Source organism: Elephantulus edwardii, unplaced genomic scaffold, assembly GCF_000299155.1.
Source record: "Elephantulus edwardii isolate Elephantulus edwardi_28Jun2011 unplaced genomic scaffold, EleEdw1.0 scaffold00045, whole genome shotgun sequence".
In the NCBI taxonomy this organism is placed as follows: Eukaryota; Metazoa; Chordata; class Mammalia; order Macroscelidea; family Macroscelididae; genus Elephantulus; species Elephantulus edwardii.
In genome coordinates, this window is record NW_006399795.1 from 15,671,980 (window position 1) to 15,689,991 (window position 18,012).

The 18,012-nt window shown below is 54.6% G+C and overlaps 2 protein-coding genes across 2 annotated transcripts in view; one reads left to right on the forward strand and one right to left on the reverse strand.

Annotated features, from left to right (window-relative positions):
- Positions 1-1,068: 1,068 nt before the first annotated feature.
- Positions 1,069-9,830, forward strand: LOC102845547 (Fanconi anemia-associated protein of 20 kDa-like). The gene is made up of 5 exons (XM_006885933.1): positions 1,069-1,125; positions 5,152-5,312; positions 5,574-5,700; positions 5,889-6,283; positions 9,758-9,830. The coding sequence occupies exons 1-5, from the start codon at positions 1,069-1,071 to the stop codon at positions 9,828-9,830; spliced, it is 813 nt and encodes a 270-aa protein (XP_006885995.1).
- A 3,585-nt stretch (positions 9,831-13,415) lies between these two features.
- Positions 13,416-18,012, reverse strand: part of PRKCZ (protein kinase C, zeta) — a 142,210-nt gene continuing 137,613 nt past the window's right edge. The window contains exons 15-18 of the mRNA XM_006885824.1: positions 16,842-16,921; positions 16,369-16,458; positions 14,115-14,230; positions 13,416-13,503 (exon numbers count right to left, since the gene is read on the reverse strand). Coding sequence (XP_006885886.1) covers positions 13,416-13,503; positions 14,115-14,230; positions 16,369-16,458; positions 16,842-16,921 — 374 coding nt within the window. The remainder of the gene's footprint in view (positions 13,504-14,114; positions 14,231-16,368; positions 16,459-16,841; positions 16,922-18,012) is intronic.

Below are 18,012 nucleotides of genomic sequence, written 5' to 3' on the forward strand. Positions count from 1 at the left end.
TTATCCCTGCAATTCCATTCACGGCGTGCCAGCCGCGGCGCTGCGCCAGGGCCAGCCACTGGTGGAGGATGCTGGCAGGACCTACGGCGCCAGGCACCCAGGCTGAGGGACGCTGGCTTCTACGTCAACTATAAAGTTGGTGGGTAGGTCCACAGGATACACCCTTGATCATGGGCAGCTGGTTCTCTGGGGTCAGCCCTGGGAGACTATCTACAGGAAATGAGGAGGGGGCACTGGGCATGGGTCACAGGCTACTGGGATAGCCCTTGCTTCAGGGCCCCTTCCACTTGCTGACCAGCCTCACCTCAGTTTCTCAGGTGTGCAGAGCTGCTGCTGCTACTTAAGCCTCTCAATCAGCAAGGCCTCCACTGACTCAGGGACCAGTAGGCCTGTTCCACTCCTGTCTGGCTACTCACCTGTATGGAGTCCAGGCAAGGCCTCAGTCAACTTATCTGTAAATGGGCCCAACAACTCGTGTCACAGGGTTGCATAATCAGGTGTGTGCCAGCAACCACGGCTATGGGACCCCACAAGCTTGAGGCTCGAGTGCCACATTGTAGGGAGGACATATTCACACCAGGCCCAGTCAGCTTCTCCTACTGCTCAGATCTGGCTCAACCCCACCCCAGAGCAGCTCTGAGAGAATCAGAGCCTCCACCTCCACCCTAGGTGGGCCCGGGGACAGTGGACAGACAGCAGGACCACCAAGAACAACCACCATGCATGTGCACCAGGTGGGGCAGGCTGCAGCAGCAGGGGGGCTGACTAGGGAGGTGCATGGTGATGTCACTTCCCACTTCAAGCCCTTCTCAGAAAATGCACAGACAGGCCCACCAGTCCTCCTCCTCAGGGCCATTCTAGTCTTAGAGGCTGCTGCCGCCCTGACAGGGCCACAATTTACTGGCTTGGGGGGTGGCTGACAGGACAGGATGTAGGGCACAGATGTGGGGGGGATACCCTACTCCCCCTCCACATTGCACTCAGCCTTTCTGGGGGGAGCATCAGTGTGAGCTGGCTGTGGAAAGCCTGATGGACAGAGACAGGTTTCTTCTTGGTCCCAGAGGACACATGCCTGAGATGGAGGAGGCACCCCTCAAGGCCCCCAAGACCATCGAGCACGCTGCAGTAGGCAGTCCAGCTTCAGACCATGTGGTCGCCAGAAGAGTCTAGGGTGCAGAGAGATTCTAGGGGTGTCAGGGGGGTTGGGAAGAGCCTGGGGTCAGGAGGAGCCACTGTGGAGAGCTCTGCTAGGCAGAGGGGCTTTGAGGACTGAGCCCTGGGGGAGGCCAGGACAGCAAAGGCCACTATTGCTGGCAGAGACGTTGGAGTCCAAAGGGCATGGCAGGAAGTGGGGTGATAGGCAAGGCTGCGGGGTGACATTGTTCAGAGGATGTTAGAAAGATGGCTGTGACTGTGGGGAGGGGATGGCACGTGAGAGACCTGCCCACTGGCCAGGAGAGGTGAGCCAGCCACACAGTTCATAAATGGGGCCCTGTCCCTTTCTCTCCCACTCTGGACCCCTCAGCTACTCCTTGCTGTGGCCTGCTGACTGCCTAGGTACCACCAGCAATGGATGACCCTCTGTGGCAGAGGAGCCCCTCCGGAAGCACATGACATGAGGTGTGTGGGCCTTGCATGCCAGCTCAGCCACCGAGAGGCCCTGCAATGTTGCCGGGGCAACTGTTCCCTCCAGCCTGTCTCCTGGCACTCCACACACCCACAAATGCCACCGCGAGGCGCCAGGCAGGTCCGCCCGCGAGGCCCAGGCAGACCAGCAGGTGTGGCTGCATCTGAGGGGGCAGCTCTGTCCCCCAGCTCTGGCGGTATCCTCTGTGTGGGGGTAGTGAGTGTGCCCCACGGTTGGGGGTTCAGCGCAGCTTGCCTGCCTGTGTGACACAGGTTTTACTGGGAACTGGAGGTCTTCATTACCTCCTGGGGGTGCTGTGCACTCATCAGCACCCCAGTTTTCAGGTGACCCCAGGACAGGACTAGTCCTGGAGGAGTCAGTGCAGCAGTTCCTGCATGATGTTAGGGGGGTTTGGATACCACCATTGTCTTGTTGGTGTTGTTATGTGCCATTGAGTCACTTGTGACTTGGCTCAAAATGTTGCTGTCAAGCTGGTTCTGACTCCTAACCACCCTCCATCAGGATTCCGAGGCTGGAAATCTTTCCAGGAGGAGACTGCTCATCTTTCTCCCAAGGTAGATTCGAACTGCTGACTTTTTAGTTGGCAGAACAATTTGTTACACACTATGCCACCAGCATTCCTTACTGGCTTAATAGGCATCGCAGGCCGGGTTGTTTCTTGGCCCCATCCTGCAGGAGAAGCTGGACTTGAGCTCAAATGGGGTCCTGAGTGTGTGTGGGGTGTCAGCACCAGTCAGAGGAAAGCACTTACCCCCAGCAGAGAGCAAGGGGACCACTCACACCCATTCCTTGGAGCTGAAGGGTGTTGCAGGGAGGAGCCCTGACTCACTTTCCAGAAGTCACTTCATTTCTGGATTTCAGGAGGGAGCTCTGGTTTTTCATTCACACACACATCGTGTTACGATGAAGGAATTTGAGAAGAGAGGAGGCCTCACCCACTGTGGTGAGGATCTTATGGGGCCTCAACTATCCTTTCACCTGACTGTATGTGAGCTCAACTCATGCCCACTGGAATAAGGACCCAGGATACCTCATCTAAATGCTGGAATATTCTCTACTAGATAGGAATTCTGGCTCATATTGAAAAAAAAAACCACAACAAAAATAAAAAAAGTTTCTGTGTAGTCCAAGTCAAGTCCCAATCAGAAATTATTTCCTAATAAAGCTAAACCCCCATCACCGCAACAGCTGGCTTGGGGGGGGGGAAAAAGAGGACTTTTAGTCAAGTTCAAACTTTCAAAACTCACTCCAGCTCCACCCCTAGCTGTGCCGTTGGAATGACGAGGGGACAGCTGCTGCAAGGTGGGCTGGGGTGCTGGACGCTCAGGGCTGGAGCCGGGCGCGGGAGGCAGCTGTCGGGGAATCGGTGGTGCGGAAGGGGATGGGGGGGGCTGTGCAGGGCTTCCTGACAAATGCTGGCACCTGCTCAATGCTGGGGCAGGGGTCATCCAGCTCCATTCTCTGTGGGGCCTCGAAGGCTCTTGGTTTGTCACGGTCACGAGGCCATATTGCTTTTCTGGCATGTGGGCCCCTTGCCCTGGGTTGTGGAGGGGGGGGTGGATAGAGAAATAAAGCCCATTAGGGTGGGAACTAAAAAAAAGGGGGGACAAGGGCTCCCACCCACCAAGACTAAGATGAAGACCACAGGAGGGCAGCCCCTAAGGAACCCAGTGGTCATGAAGTGGGCTGAGTGTGCAGGGCTGGGCCATTCAAGAGACCTCCAGGCTGTGTGACCAATGGGCTCAAGACCCCAGAGGAACTGTCCATGTCAGGCTCCTGGGGGTGACTTGGGGCCTCTGACCCTGAAAGATGTCCACTCAGGATGTCACACACACGTGGCTAGTACCTCGAGCCTTTTCCTCCTCCATCGCTGGGGAACCTGGACACTTGAGTTCTGCTCAGGGGACCCAAACAGGGCATGGGGAAGAAGGGTTCAGGGCTTGGAGGTGATCTGAGGCTGTCCACCTCATGATCCAGTGAAGTTGTAGGCATATGTGGCTACCTGGGGGGAATTCAGAGGAGAGTGAGAGACAGAGAACCTTTAAAGTGGGGAGAGCCACAGGGAGGAAGGGAGGGAGTGAAAACACTGTTCTAGAGTTAAGTATGCTCTCTCCCTTGATTCCAGGTTAGGAGGTCTGGCATTGCCCTTCTGGAAGTTTCTAAGGTTCATTCCTTACCAGCCTAGCCCACTGGGACGGTCTTCATGTCTAGGAATCCCAGATACAGGCTGGCTGGGAATGTCTGGTCCCTTGGCACCTGTGATGTGCTAAGCATTTACTGGGCCCACAGGGATTAGGAGCCCTGGGAACTGGGCTTCCATCCACAGGAATGGTTTTCCCCTGTGTCCAAAGGTCCAGAATCAGGCCACCTTCAGAAGTCATGAGACCACCCTGCTAAATGTAGCTCCTCTGTGACTCCTTCATAGCCCACAAAGCTGGAACTAGAGATGTGCACCGGGTGGTGAGAGGAAGACTGAACACATGTAGAGGCTGGAAGGGTGGGGTCTGCCTAGAGGAGGCTGAATATAAGTTGCGGGTTGCAGAAAGGTAGTGGTCCGCTGGAAAGGGGCTTTTAGGGCTGGAGAAACCTGTGAGCGGAGGTGGTGGCCAAGCAGAGCCTCAGAGTTGCTGGGGCAAGGGAGCAGAAATGTCCAATGGCCTCACACGTGGCCCAAGGAGAAAAGCCTGCTACTGCCCACCCCCCAGAATGGGATCTGTTAGTTCAAGAAGTATGGGGAGACCCCAGCCCTCTTCTCTCCTGCAGGGGCCACCAGGGAGGCAGGCAGGGTTGGGGTGGGGGTGGAGCAAGGGCAGTGGCCAGCTGGAGTGGCCCAGGATTTAAGCATCTGCTGCCATCAAGTGGTAGAATCTGGTGCGCCGCGGACCCATGGCGGGAAGGGGTCTGCCAGGTGCCCACTCCCTTCGTGCCCCTAACACATTTGTCCACACCCGTCCAGCGCTTGTCCGGGACTCTTGTTGGCCTGTGCGCTTTGTGGCCTCACTTCTTTCTTGGCTCAGGATCCCCACTTCCCTATCGCTGGACAGAAAAGTTCTTCTGGAGCCCGCTCCGAGTCCTGTTACTCAGAGAGACTCCTTCTACCAATAGTCCCGCCTACAGAAGTGTAAACTGAGGCACAGAGAACGAGAAGTTGGGAGGCGGCGAGAGGCAGAGCGGGGTCGGGGCCTGCTTTCCCGCCCCGCCTCCACCCCGGGCTGGTCTAGGCGGCCGCGGGTGGGGGTTCCCACCATGTGATTTCCTGCCCATTGTCCTTGCCTGTCGCTGGCGGCGGAGGGTTGCAAGGCTGCGGGGGAAGCCCTTGTAATACACTGTAAAAGCTGGTTTTAGGGAGCGAGGGTAGGAATTGGGGGACGCGTGTGCCTCCATCTACCTTAGTCCCTCCCTTCCTTGCGATGGAGGAGGAAATAACCCTAGACTCAGTTTCCCATGCAGTCTGACAGTGTCACCAAGCTGCGGCCGATACTGTTTTAAACTCTGGGCAGCAGGGTCTCCGGCTCGGGCGCGGGTCAGGGCGCCTGTCTCACTTCCGCCGGACGTCGGGAGGGAAGGCGCGCGGGACGCGGCTCGGCGCTGGTCGGATGGCGGCGGACGCGGGCGGCGGGCACAGGCTGAGGCTGCGGCGCCGGAGGCCGCCCCCGGTGGCCGGGTGAGGCCCGTGGGCCCCGTGGCCGGGTGACAGGGGGCTGAGTTCCTTGAAGTCTCCCCGACCCAGGGCGAGCTTCTCCCCCAGCGCCCCTCCCCCAGGCACAGCTCCTTCCCCCTCGGGCCCTCCCAGGCGCAGGCCCCGCCCCTCGGTCCGCTCGTGCGCCTCTCTCCAGTACCCTCCCTCCGGCCGAGTGTCCCCCACCGCGCGCTGAGCCTCCTCCGCGGCGCCCACCGGTGCTGACCACCTCGCTCTGGTCCCCAGGCCCCCCAGCGCCCGCCCCTGGTTCCTGCAGGAGGCCGACGGCGGGAACGCGGAGCCCTGGGCCGCGCTGCTGCGCGCCCTGCGCCCCGACAAGGACCTGGCCTCGCCGCCCGCCTTCCCGCGCCAGGTGTGTGCGCAGGCCCCGGGCGGCTGGGGGACCTCGACCTGCGTGCTCCCCGTGGCGTCCTGGTGGCGTATAGGAACGCTGGCCTAGGGCGGGCTGGGAACTCACTTCGGGGTCGCACGCAGCGATGGGCACGCAATGCTCGTGGGGCGTGTCCAGCCCCGCTCAGCCCTATCAACCCTTTATTACAGGAGCCCAAGCGCAGCCCCGAAAAAGCGCCCCCCTCCGAGGTTTTCACTGTTGGAGGCAAGGCCTTTACCTGGACTCCCTTTCCACAGCCCCCGCCAAGGCGCAGTGCCCTCGTCTACTGCCCGCCCCAGGAGGCTGTGCAGCGCCCGGGGTCCCACGCCAGGTCTCCATCCCAGTGTCACCAATCTGAGATAGAGCCCCTTCGGACCCTCAGCACCGAGAAGCTGCTGCCGTCGGCAGTGCAGACTGGGCTGCCATCTGTAGAGGAGAAGCCACCACCATCGGTGGCAGAGGAGAAACCACCACCATCGGTGGCAGAGGAGAAACCACCATCGGTGGCAGAGAATCCACTGACTCTCACTAGCTGCCCCATGTGCTTGACAGAGTTCGGCACCACGTAAGTGACCCACCCTTCCACCTCCTTCCATGGCCCCAGGGAATCCCAGCCCCATTCTGAAATCACCATTTCCAAAAGGCCAAGATTGGCCAGTAGCTCAGCGTAGCCCTCCTACTTCTCTTGCACAAAAAGTGGAGTATGCGGTGTTCCAGGCCTTTCCCAGGTTCCTGAGTGGGGATCCACTTGCTTGTCTACTTTATGGGGTGCTGCAGGGGCAGGGTAGGTCTTAGTCCACACAGACTCCACATAGGAGGCTGGGTGCCTCATAGCCACTTGGGCGCACATAAGACACCTCCAGAACCACAAGTCTGGTCCCTGGGGGCAGAACCCAGTGCTGGGTCTGCAGGGGTGGGTCATAAACTTCAAAAGTGAAGAAGACCAGCTTGTGGTGACTGGAGTAGATTTTTCTTAAAACTTCAAGATATCTTTATGTTTCTAAGTTTGAAACCCAGTTAAGACATTAAACCCAGAGTCCATTCTGGGGGGGTGGTGGCACATGTCTTGCCGGGGTATGCTAGTTCCTGGTGCAGGACTCTTTAACTGGCTGCTTAGGGCTTTTTTGCTGGGATTTCATGTACATCATGAGTGTTTTAGTAGTAACCAAATGAAGACAGGCTCTAGGAACCAACTGCTCCAGGTGTAACAGGCTGGGAGCATGTGTGCTGCAGTGACCTGCTCTGTCTCTCGACTTGTTTTTGTTATATGTTGTTGCATCAGAACCAACTCTTAGCTGACCCTCTAGGGGGTTTGCAGAGGTTGTAAATATCATGGGAGGAGCAACTGGTGGATTGATTTTTCTCCAAAGGATGAGCCCGTCCAAAGCACTTCTAGAAACTTCCAGAGCCAGGAACAGAACCAAAACTTGACGTAGAGGTGACTTGGACTCCTGTTTGTGTATCAGAACTGAACTGGGCTCTGTGGTTTTCACTGGCAGAATTTTTCAGCAGTAGATACCCGGATCTTTCTTCCAAGGCACCTCTTAGTGGATTTAAAGCCTTACAGCAGTTGGGTTGCTTAACCATTTAAGAGCTCAAGAATTCTTGAGCCTGGAGACTTTGCAGAATGCTTTCAAAGCCACCATGTTCTTGTCTCATTTCCGTTTTACAGTGATATTTTGAGATTGTTAGAAGCTGAAAGTACTAACATGTTTACCAATTCTGGCCAAGTAGTGAAGGTCCTTTTGAAATGGTGAGATCTCAATTCACACCCATCAGACAAAAGCTAGACACAGAAGACTCAGGAGGTTGATTTTTGAGGCAGAAGCTCCCAGCATTTGTGATCCTGGCAGGGCTGAGTCAGCCCCTCTTCCTCTTTTGGGGGCTCCTCTTGGTCCTTGAATCCCTTGTATTTCTAGATTGTAAAAAGAGAACAAAAACTCTCCCAAACTGGGATGTTGGTGAAAAACACTCCTGTTTTGAGCTTTTAAAACAGTTGTTCAGATGGCTTTGGCAGAATGCCCTGTGTTTTCTAAAGTGAGTGTTGGTGACGTTAGGGCCAAGTTTCAGGGTGTCTGGAATGGTTCTAGCATGTTCTTTTGTAGCTGAGAGTGTACTTCAGCCAGAAGGCAGACACCTGAGGTTGCAGAAGTGACAGAGTCTCACATTACTGGAGCAACTACAGGTGCCCTGGGACTCTTGGTGGTTAACCAGAGGCAGAGGCAGGGTCTGTGGGCCTCAAGGCTGCGAGAGGATCCAGTTTAAATGCTGATAGAACAATCATTGAATTATTGGAGTTGGCTCAGAAGCAACTCAAAGTGGTGGTTTCATAACTGAGTTTTGAACAACGTTTCCTTTGATGAGGCGGTGATGCTGGTTCACATCCGAATAGAAAGGAAAAGGCTGGTCCATTCGGATAGCTGACTTTATTGGTCAACCAGAGAAGTCAGCAGGCGTAGGTGAAGGCTTGGTGGGAGGGCACCTGCGGTGGAGAGTGGGACAGAATACAGGCTGTGGCCTCAAAGTGGTCTCTAGACTTCAGGCCTGGCAGCATTTTTATCAAACATCTTAATGGCTAGATGCTCCTATAGGTGAGGGGTGAATGGCTGGGGGATTGTGGGGGCTGGGAACAGTGTTTGAGACCTGCTATTAAGGCGTGTTAGGGCCCCATGATCTTTGGGAGAGGTTGCACATACCCAGGACCTGGGATAGTGTGGTTAGGGTTAGGCTGACTGGGTGAGAGGCAGAACCGATCCAGGGAGCAGTGCCCTGAACTCAGGCCTGAGGCTGTGAATTGCAGTACAGAGGGTGTGGGGTGCTTCTGGGGGAGATAGGGAGGGAGGGGAGGCATGGGTCTTGCCTACGGCCACATGGTTTTCAAGTGGAGGCTTTGTACAGACCTGGGATGATGCCAATGGTGCCTGTTCCCCCCCACTTCTGGGAAGGTGGGGTTCGGGTGGGAGGGACTGAGGATGCCTCACAACCCCACAGTGTGTGTCCATGGCCTCTTTGTGAAGATGTCAGACTCGGTGGTCTCCATAGCTTGGGAAAGCCATCCACGTTGTGGGCTCATGAGTGCCCACACTGTGCCTTGTAGCTGTAACAGTGGTCATAGGTGCCACCTCTGTCCCCATATCCTGTTCCCAATCCTGCCAAGTTATGTCTCCGGCAGGCTATTGGTGTTGTTGCCACCTTACATCAGCACAAAGGTGTGAAGGTGGGGTACTTTGTGACCATGATCATCAGAAAGCATGTTCCTGGGGGGTGGAAGTACACCCCACTTGCCGACTCCTGCTTGCAGACTCCTGCATGATTTCTGATACCAGGTCCCCACCCCTTCCCTGTGGGGTCCAGTACTTAAACCGTAATAGCTCAGAGGTCCCGGATTGTACCTACAGTCTTAAGGTAAAAAGAATGTGCCAAATTAGAAGACTACACTTGGGAGTGTGTTAATGTACCAGGATACAACCTCTAGGCTCCTGGGCAGGGTCTAGAAGGCCTTTCAGGTGCACCTCCCAGCTGTCCTCCGCCAGGATGGCTCTCAGAGCAGGGACTCCCTGCTCTCGGACTGTTTCCATCACTGCTGTTCACCTGGGCTTTGGTGCCCACTCAGTGTCCTGACACCCTCATTAAAGCAGATCCTCAGCTAGTTCTATTGGCCTGTCAGTGACCCCCACATTCAGCCGCCTGCCCCAGCCGTCAGTCAGGGCAGGGGGTGCTCTCCTTCCTGTCCTAGGGGCTGTGCTGTCCCTCCTGGTCAACCAGAGGCCCTGAACCTCCATGTACCAAGACTTTCATAAACTGGTGTTCATGCCTTTGTCAGTCCCAGACAGGCTCCCATGCCAGACCAGCACCTAATAAATCTTAGGAGAGCCCCTGAAAATCCAAGAACAAAGGTGATTTCACACCTAGTGTCTAAGAGGATCCTGGCCAGAGAGGTGCCCACTGCATCAGCTGGGAACGGGCAGCAGTTCTGCCATCAGCCTCACAGACCGAGGGCTCGGCCGAGGTTAGTGACCTGTGTCCCCTTCCTTTGCAGGCTATCCCAGCTGGACGTCGATGGCCACCTGGCTCAGTGCTTGGCAGATAGCACCGACGATGTGATGTGGTGAAGTGGAGACAGGCACCTTGGGGCCTCGGCCACTCCCCCACCCTAGCTGTGTCATCCCTACACCTGAGTTGACATTAAAAATGTCGCATCAGAAGCTTGTCTGCAGTGGTTGCCTTTAAGACAGAAACGCTTGAGTCTTTTTTTATCTCTGACATGTGTCCAAGAGTCTGAACCTGGTTTGCCAGTCAGAAAAGGAGAGCTGCCCTGCCCAGGTCGTCGCTCCAGGTGGCTGCAGCACTAAAGGGGCGTCTGTCGACGGTTTTCCTCCAAGTGCTGCTCAGCTGGACCCTGGTGCCCAGCCTCATGCCCTCGATTCTCCTACAATGGTCAGGGCAGGAGGCCGAGGTGGGAGAGCCATGAGCACAGGCTGAATTAAAGTGGGGAAACCTGTGTTTTCTTTACAAAAAGCTTTGCTTTCAGGAAACACTGTTAGAAATTGAATCGTGCCTCCTTCCCCTCCCCCCAGTTGATGTTTAAATCCTAGTTCCTGGTACCAGTGACCGTGAAATAGGGTTTCTGAGGAGACCATCAATTAACGTGAAGTCTTACTGGAGTAGAGTGCATCCTAATCCCACCTGGTGAAAAATAGTCGAGATGCAGAAGGAAGGGGACCCCCAGCAGAAGCTGGAGGAGAGAAGGGCACCTCCCTGGAGCCTGAAGGGATGCAGTCCCACCTCCACCCTGATTTTGGACTCACCGAGACCATGTTCGGTCAGCAGTCCCGAGACGACCACGTTCCTTTAATGAAAATACTAACACCGTCAGTGTTTTCATGGAAGTCTTTAATGGATGTAAGGAACATGAACGGCCTTGGCCGTGGAGGGTGAGCGTATCGTCCACAGGAGGAAGCCGGCCCACTACAGGCCCCGCCCAGCCAGCGTACAAACCACACGGACGCATCTACAGCTTGCCCGTCACCGTCACCAGAGTCCTCGGGAACGATTTCAAAGGACCCGCACCGCAGCGTGACGTTTCTTTCCCAAACCACCCCTGCTGTTACATCCTTTTTGTCTCTGATTTATAAAACAATTTGTATATATAAAAATTTACGCTTTGTCATGAACAGAACATATCCAGACATTTTGTACACGAGCAACCACGCAGGTAACCAGTGAGCTGTTTGGCAATGTGGGTAATGCCATCTATGTTAAGCCAAGGGCCCCACAGAATTACATAAAGAGGTGTCACTGTACCCAGCATGGCAGAACCCCAGGGCTCGAGGGAGGCAGTCTTTCCCCTCTGTTCTGCTTGGAGTTACACGTGACAGAGCTAGTTCACACAGCCATCTAGTCGGGCGACTCAGTCCACTGAACACCACCCAGCTGGTGACCTTGGAGACCCCTCTCCAACATGGAGGCCCGCTCTGCAGCTGGAGCCCAGCCTCCTACAGTGTCTTCTGGGCTCTGAGGGGGCTGTTGGCTGCATCGCACACCCTCGTGTTGGCTAGAAACCGCCCCAGCTTGTGTACCTGGGGTGGCTTGGGGACAGGGGCCACTGGCATATCAGTGCTTTGGCACTCCTGTCCTAGCACCGCGGGGTCTGGTGGATCCGAGGTGCCTTGTTCTGCATGGGACATAGCACCGTGCCCTGAGAAGCCTGTGTGTGTGTGTCTGCTCTCACCACTCTGTCCTGTACCCATAGTTGGGTGGAGAGTGGCCCACCTCACACCCCGCAGGCCTTGGGGGAGTGTGGCCCAGCTCACACCCGCCGGCACGGGGGAGCGTGGCCCAGCTCACACCCGCAGGCCTTGGGGAAGCGTAGCCCAGCTCACAGACACAGGAGCATGGCCCAGCTCACACCCACAGACACGGGAGCATGGCCCAGCTCACACCCGCAGACACGGGGGAGCGTGGCCCAGCTCACACCCGCAGACACGGGGGAGCGTGGCCCAGCTCACACCTGCAGACACGGGGGAGCGTGGCCCAGCTCACACCTGCAGGCCTCGGGAGAGCGTGGCCCAGTTCACACCCACAGACACGGGGGGAACGTGGCCCAGCTCACACCTGCAGACATGGGGGAGGAGCGTGGCCCAGCTCACACCTGCAGGCCTCGGGGGAGCGTGGCTCTTGGTTGGATGGGGTCTTGGTCCCCATTCTTGGTGGCACCCTCCTGCACTTCTGGAACCACTGACCCAATTCTGCCATTGAGTTGACTCATGGCAACCCTCCACAGGGTTTCTGAGGCTATAAATCTAAACAGGGAGATTGTCTCATCTTTCTCCCAAGGAGTAGCTGGTGGATTCAAACTGCTGACCTTTAGGCTGGTCCGTTACACCACCAGGACTCCTTCATTTGGATAGTGAGGGGTTTGAAAGGCCACTTCTTGCCCCTACATTTTGTCTTTTAAGAGAACATGGCAGTTGAGTTCTACTCGCCTCCGTTCCTGGAGGAGGAAGGCTGAGCATGTGACCTGCAGCCTCCACAGGTCACAGAAGCAGGTGCTGACCCCTGCCAGTAAAACGGGGTGTCTCTGGCATCTGACCTTCAGCTGGGGCCCACATAATCAAATGCTGTAAGTCAAGTGTGACTCACAGAGACCTCATGTGTCAAGAGTAAAATTTCACTCTGTGGGGCTTTCAATGGCTGATTTATTTTCTTTTTAAAGTAGATCATCAGGCCTTTCAGAGGTGCCTGTGGGTGGACTGAACCTCAACCTCAGCAGCCAAGGGTGTTCGCCATTTGTGCCACCTGGGGAGTCCTAGGGCCCATTATCTACTCATCCTCTTAAATCTCTTGAATGCTGGCTCACCCCATAAAAGCACCCCTCACAAGTCCCCACGCAACACAACACATCAGGTAGGCACTACTCCAGGTTTTCAGAAATGTATATTGTGCAGCTTCCCTTTCCGCCTTTCTGCTCTACAGGTGCTTTGGTAAGCCACATGTTTAACATCTCCAGGATCCGACTTTACCATCACAGTCTAGCGTGCCAGCCGAGGCCTGCCATGCCCATCTGGTGAAGGGTGACTTCCGGGTGAGAGACAGGCGCCGTACGAAAATACTCATTATATATTAACTTCAGGAACTTACCAGGACTTAGAAAATGTTCCGAGTTTGTACAAATTCTCCATTGCGGGGTGTCCCTTTAGGCACTTAAGACTCCTGCCCCCCCACCTCTGGGCTGCCACACCCAGCACAGCTCCTCTGTGTGTAGGTGGTGTGGGGGCGCTGGGCATGTGCCACTGGGGAAAAAAGGCATCGGGAGGACGCTTGCACATCATAGGTACACTTTATTCCCCGGGACATTACACGCTTGCCCTCCTGGGAGAGCCGGAGGCGCATTGAGTCAGTTTCTAGGAAGTGTGCACCCTTTGGAATCGCGTGGTGGCCTCTCCCCAGCGCCACCGCGCCACACAGGCACAAGAAGCAGATGCGTCCACGCGGAGCCGGCCCCGTCGGGCCCCATGCCAAGACTGTGCTCTCCGAGGAAGGCGCCCGCAGACGCCTCTCTCCGCGGCCCCGGCAGTGTGAGTCCCTCCCTGGCCGCACTCCAAGCCTCGCGCCCAGCCTGGCATGCATATGCTGTGGTTAAGGATAAAGTTAAAGGGTCATTCACATGGGATGTCCCCAGCGGGGTCGTCGCCCCCTCACACGGACTCCTCGGTGGACAGCAGTAAGGGGTTGATGTACTCAAAGCCTTCAAACTCGGACTGGTCGATCCTCTTGATGATGTCCCTTGGGGCATAGGAGAGAGAAAGCAAGAACATCGCCCTGAGTTTCCACCTCTCATGGAAGAGTCCTCATGCCAAACCCACCGTTTTGGGTGCTGTTTCGTCTGTTTTGAGTGACTGTATGAGAGAGTGGGAGTCCTGATGACATATGGTTAAAGCACTCGGATGCAAACGAAAGGTCAGTGGTTCAAGCCTAGTAACAGCCCCAGGAGTCAGACATGACAGTATGGTTCCAGAAAGATTTACAGCCTTGGGGTGGAACTAAGGGCAGTTCTGTTCTGTCATGTGGGGTAACTATGAGTCAGAAGAGAGATGGTGACAATGGGCTTGATAGTTTTCATGTGACAGAGAAGCAACGCCCCATAGCATTTTCTTGGCTGTAATCTTATTTAAGAGTGAAGATGGCCAGATCTTTATTCCTGTGGAGCTGTACTGGGTTCAAACTGCTGACCTTTTAGTTAATCAGTTGTGTCATTTACAGCAGCAAATGCAAAGGCACCAATTTTGGCCAAGAGTGAGCTTATATGCCAGACACCTAGGGTCATCACTGTGGGTCCCCTACGGCCTTGCCCATCGGCTCAGCAGGGACCCCTGGGCCCCTCTGTGGGGACATACTCATCGTCTGGAGTAAGCTGCACGGGCTCGCTGGTGAACTGCGTGTCAAAGTTGTCCAGACCATAGTCATCCGTGATCTGCGGCTGGAACGGAGGGACGGTCTGCTTCTTCTCCAGCTTGGAAAAACAACACAGGAATCAGAACACAACCGCTGCTGGACCAAGTCCGTGTATAAATGCAAACCACAATGGGAAACAAAGACGCGTGGTGTTTAACACTTAGGACTCGAACAACAATATACTGCTTTTACCTCAAAATGCAAAACACAAGAGGAACCATCCAAAGTTAGAAAAATTCTGCCTGCTGGGGGACAATTTACCAGATTGGAAAACACTAGACTGTCTGATGGACATCACTTTCTCCCCCATTTGGGCCCTGGAGTGGTTGAAACACCAATTACAACAGCATACATTCAATAAGACTGGAATATGGTTGTTGCAGATTGAACTGTGTCCCCTTCAAAATAATATTTCAACTTAGCTGAGCCATGCCCGCCAGTGGTTTAGTAGCTAGTAATGATGTGATGTAATGACATTGTCACGCATGGTAAGAATGTAATCCCCAGGATGCAGGACTGAGGGAGGGGATTAGGGAACTTGTATACTTGGTTAACAGCCCTGATCCATGTAAGGTGGGTTTCCATGAGGTGTGGTCTGCACCTCATCTTACAGTAGATAAAAAGAGAGAGAAGCCAGCACAGAAGGGACCTGACCACCCCTGTGAAGGAAAAGCCCAGAGCAGGGTTTATCCTTTAGCCCCAGGGTCCCTGTGTTGAGAAACTCCCAGACATGGACATCTCCCATGGATATTTTACACTGCAAATCAACAAAGAAAAAAGCCTTCCCTTAAGAGTTTGTACCCTGAATCAGAACTTCTAGCCTCATAAAATGAGAGAGAGCGAGAGAGAGCGAGAGGGAGAGCGAGAGAGAGAGCGAGAGAGAGAGAGAGAGAGAGAAATTTGTTTGCTAAAGTCATCTCTGAGGAGCTCTGGTGACCTAGTGGTGACCAGAAGCTGCCCTGTAATCCTGAAGGCATGTAGTTCAAATCTGCCAGCTGGTCTGTGGGAGGAGTATGGGCAGTCTCCTCCCATGTGATTGATTAACTGCTTCTGAAAACCCTCTGGAGGGTCAGCTACGGGTCCGTTCTGACTCAATGATACCCAACCTACAAAGTCATCTCTATGTGGTACTTCTTACCACCAGGACTCCCTGGAAAACTAAAGCACTGGGAAGCATTCTGCTCATGGATTTGGTGAAAGAAATGGTAGTGTCGTCTCTTAATCTGAGTCACGCTCAGTGGCGACCTATCAGTCACCCTGCTTCCTCCTGCTCAATCTAACAGCACTTTCTGCATCTGGGTTGCAGGTACTTCAGGAGGGAACCAAGTGGGTGTCTTCACTCCCTTGCAAGTAATGGTCCAACATAGCCAGGTCCCCTGCAGGGGACAGTTCAGGTCAAAGAGCTGTGAGGCCAAGTCCAGGGAACTTCTAGAAAAGGCATCCTCACTAATCAGTGGGAGTCACAGAAGAAGCAGCTCTTTCAAGCCCTTGTCTGTCAGAAATGCAATTCCATCTTCAGGTCCCAAGAGTCCCCAGATGGCCAGGCATTTCAGTTCAAAGACAGAAAGTGTCCTGAAGTCCACTGGGGGGGAGGGGAGGATGTCCTAATACCCTTCCTCAATGTGGCCTTGTCTAACATGGGATTTGCTGCAAAGAGGGACTTGGGAACGGTTAGGGATGTCATGGCTTTCAGGAAGGTAAGAGGGCTCCTTCTGAAACCATTTTGGGCTGGAGGGGAACCTGAGTTGGTCACCTGATTGAAGGTTGACTTCTGAAACTGACTTGGGGTCCCCTGAGTAGTTAGTTGACTTCTGAAACTGACTTGGGGTCCCCTGAGTAGTTAGTTGACTTCTGAAACTGACTTGGGGTCCCCTGAGTAGGTTCCACATAGCACCACTTGGGCAGGGGGCACATAGGAGACAACACCTGGGAGCTCCCAGAGACTGACAGCAACAAGAGGACCCTGGAGGGCACCCACCATAAGCCTGTTGGCCCCTCCCATTCAGGCCAGGCAGCCAGGAACCTCCGCTCCATGTGGCCGGAGCCCCCTTACAGGGAAAGCTGCTGCCCCTTCAGGGGCTCTTCCACACCCGCCATGCACGTGGGTGTCCCGGCGCATGGCCACGCCAGGCTCACACAAGCCCCCTACCCCACACCATGAAGATCCCAGAGCTAATGCTCCAGTGCAGGCTTTACCAGGTCCCAGTCAATGCTGCGGAAGAAGGCGTGAGACTTGATGTCCGAGAATCCGGTCTGTGGCCGACAGCCGAGCCTCTCTTTGGGGTCCTGGGTCACCGTGCGAAAGAGGACGTTATCATTAGCAAGCATGGACACAACCTGTCAGTCCTTTCTCAGTAAGAGCCCCCAGCCTCTGGACAAGTGGACCCGGTCACCCCGCGGAATGCCAGCCGTGTCCCACCCCAGCAGTTCTCTGTCCACTCAGGGCTTGCATGAGATTCCCCTTCAGCATTGTCTCCGCTGAGTGAAAATAGGCACCTCATAGTATGCAGAGCTCAGTTACAGAGAACTGCAAACCCTCGTCTGACAGCAACTGGCTGACACGAAGCATCCAACACAGAGGCAGAAGCACACAGATACACAAGGATGCACAGGCAGACAGACAGACACACACTCAACTTACACACTTTGTTCCAGTGACTCTGCCATACCTTGTTTAAAAATCCTTTGAGGACATGGGAGGCTTTGACGGAGAGGAAGCGGGGGATCCGGATGGGCTTTTCCAAGATCACTGTGGGGGAGAGCGTGTGTGGGAAAATGTCCCACTGCTGGACCTCAACTCTCCTCCACCCACAGAGAGGGTTGCTTCCTGAACTATCAGGGTGCTCCCCGAGTCCCTGCCGGCATCCTGTGAGCTAACATGAAAAGGTCCCACAAATCCACACCTGTGGCTTCCTTGGTTAATTTTTTTTTCATGATCGCTTAGACAGTGAACCACCTGCACCCAGATTTACACAAGTGTAGGTGAGTGCTGGTAACCTAGTGGGTAAGGAGTTGCACTGCCAACTCGAAGGCACAGAGTTTTAATCCATCAGCTCTTCCAAGGAGAAAGATGAGCACTTGCCTCCAGAGAAGCTTGTTGTTGTTGTTGTTGTTAAGTCATTGGCAACTCATAGTGACCCTATGAACAAAAGACCTGAACACTTGTATAACTTTCATCCTGTCTTCAGGTTCATAGGGTTTCTGGAGACAAGCTGTTTCGGAAGTGGATGCCACTCCTGCTTCCAAGCTTGTTTTAATTGGGGAGTGCCACCAAACACTATCCATCATGGGTAACCCTTATGGCATTTGACACATCAGTGTCACAGTGTTCAGCTTCACAGCAACCGCAAGTTACCTCTGTACAGCAAGTGGACAGACAACGGCTATTTGACCTAGAGGAATGTTTCACCAAAAACAATGAAAAACAGGCTTGAAGGCCGTGGATTAAAGTCACCCACCTTTGGCTTGGCAGCATCACTTTCTGTCCACTAGGCCAACTGATCTCTATGCTGTACCTGTTGTTAAGTGCTGTTGAGTCCTAGGCGACTCATAGCAACCCTACGAATGACAGACGCCTGTATAACTTTCATCCTTTCTCCAGGTTCATAGGGTTTCCGGAGGCAAGCTAATTTGGAAGTAGATGCCTTAGTCTCTGAAAATCCACTGGCTGGTCAGCTATGGACCTGTTCTTACTTAACAGCATATAGTAACAAATTTTGGGCTGCGGCTTTCTGATCTTTGGCCACCAGAGGGCGATTGGGGGATAGCCACGCTCCTGGACTTTTCATCCAGACCAAGAGCTCAGGTTTAGGGTCAGATGGAGCCAGAACCTGCAGCTCA

Coding starts and splice junctions, on each gene's coding strand:
- LOC102845547 (XM_006885933.1), top strand. CDS start 1,069: ATGCCTGAGATGGAGGAGGCACCCCTCAAGGCCCCCAAGACCATCGAG. Junction 1,126..5,151: donor AGACCATCGAGCACGCTGCA/GTAGGCAGTCCA, acceptor TCTGGGCAGCAG/GGTCTCCGGCTCGGGCGCGG. Junction 5,701..5,888: donor CGCCCGCCTTCCCGCGCCAG/GTGTGTGCGCAG, acceptor CCTTTATTACAG/GAGCCCAAGCGCAGCCCCGA.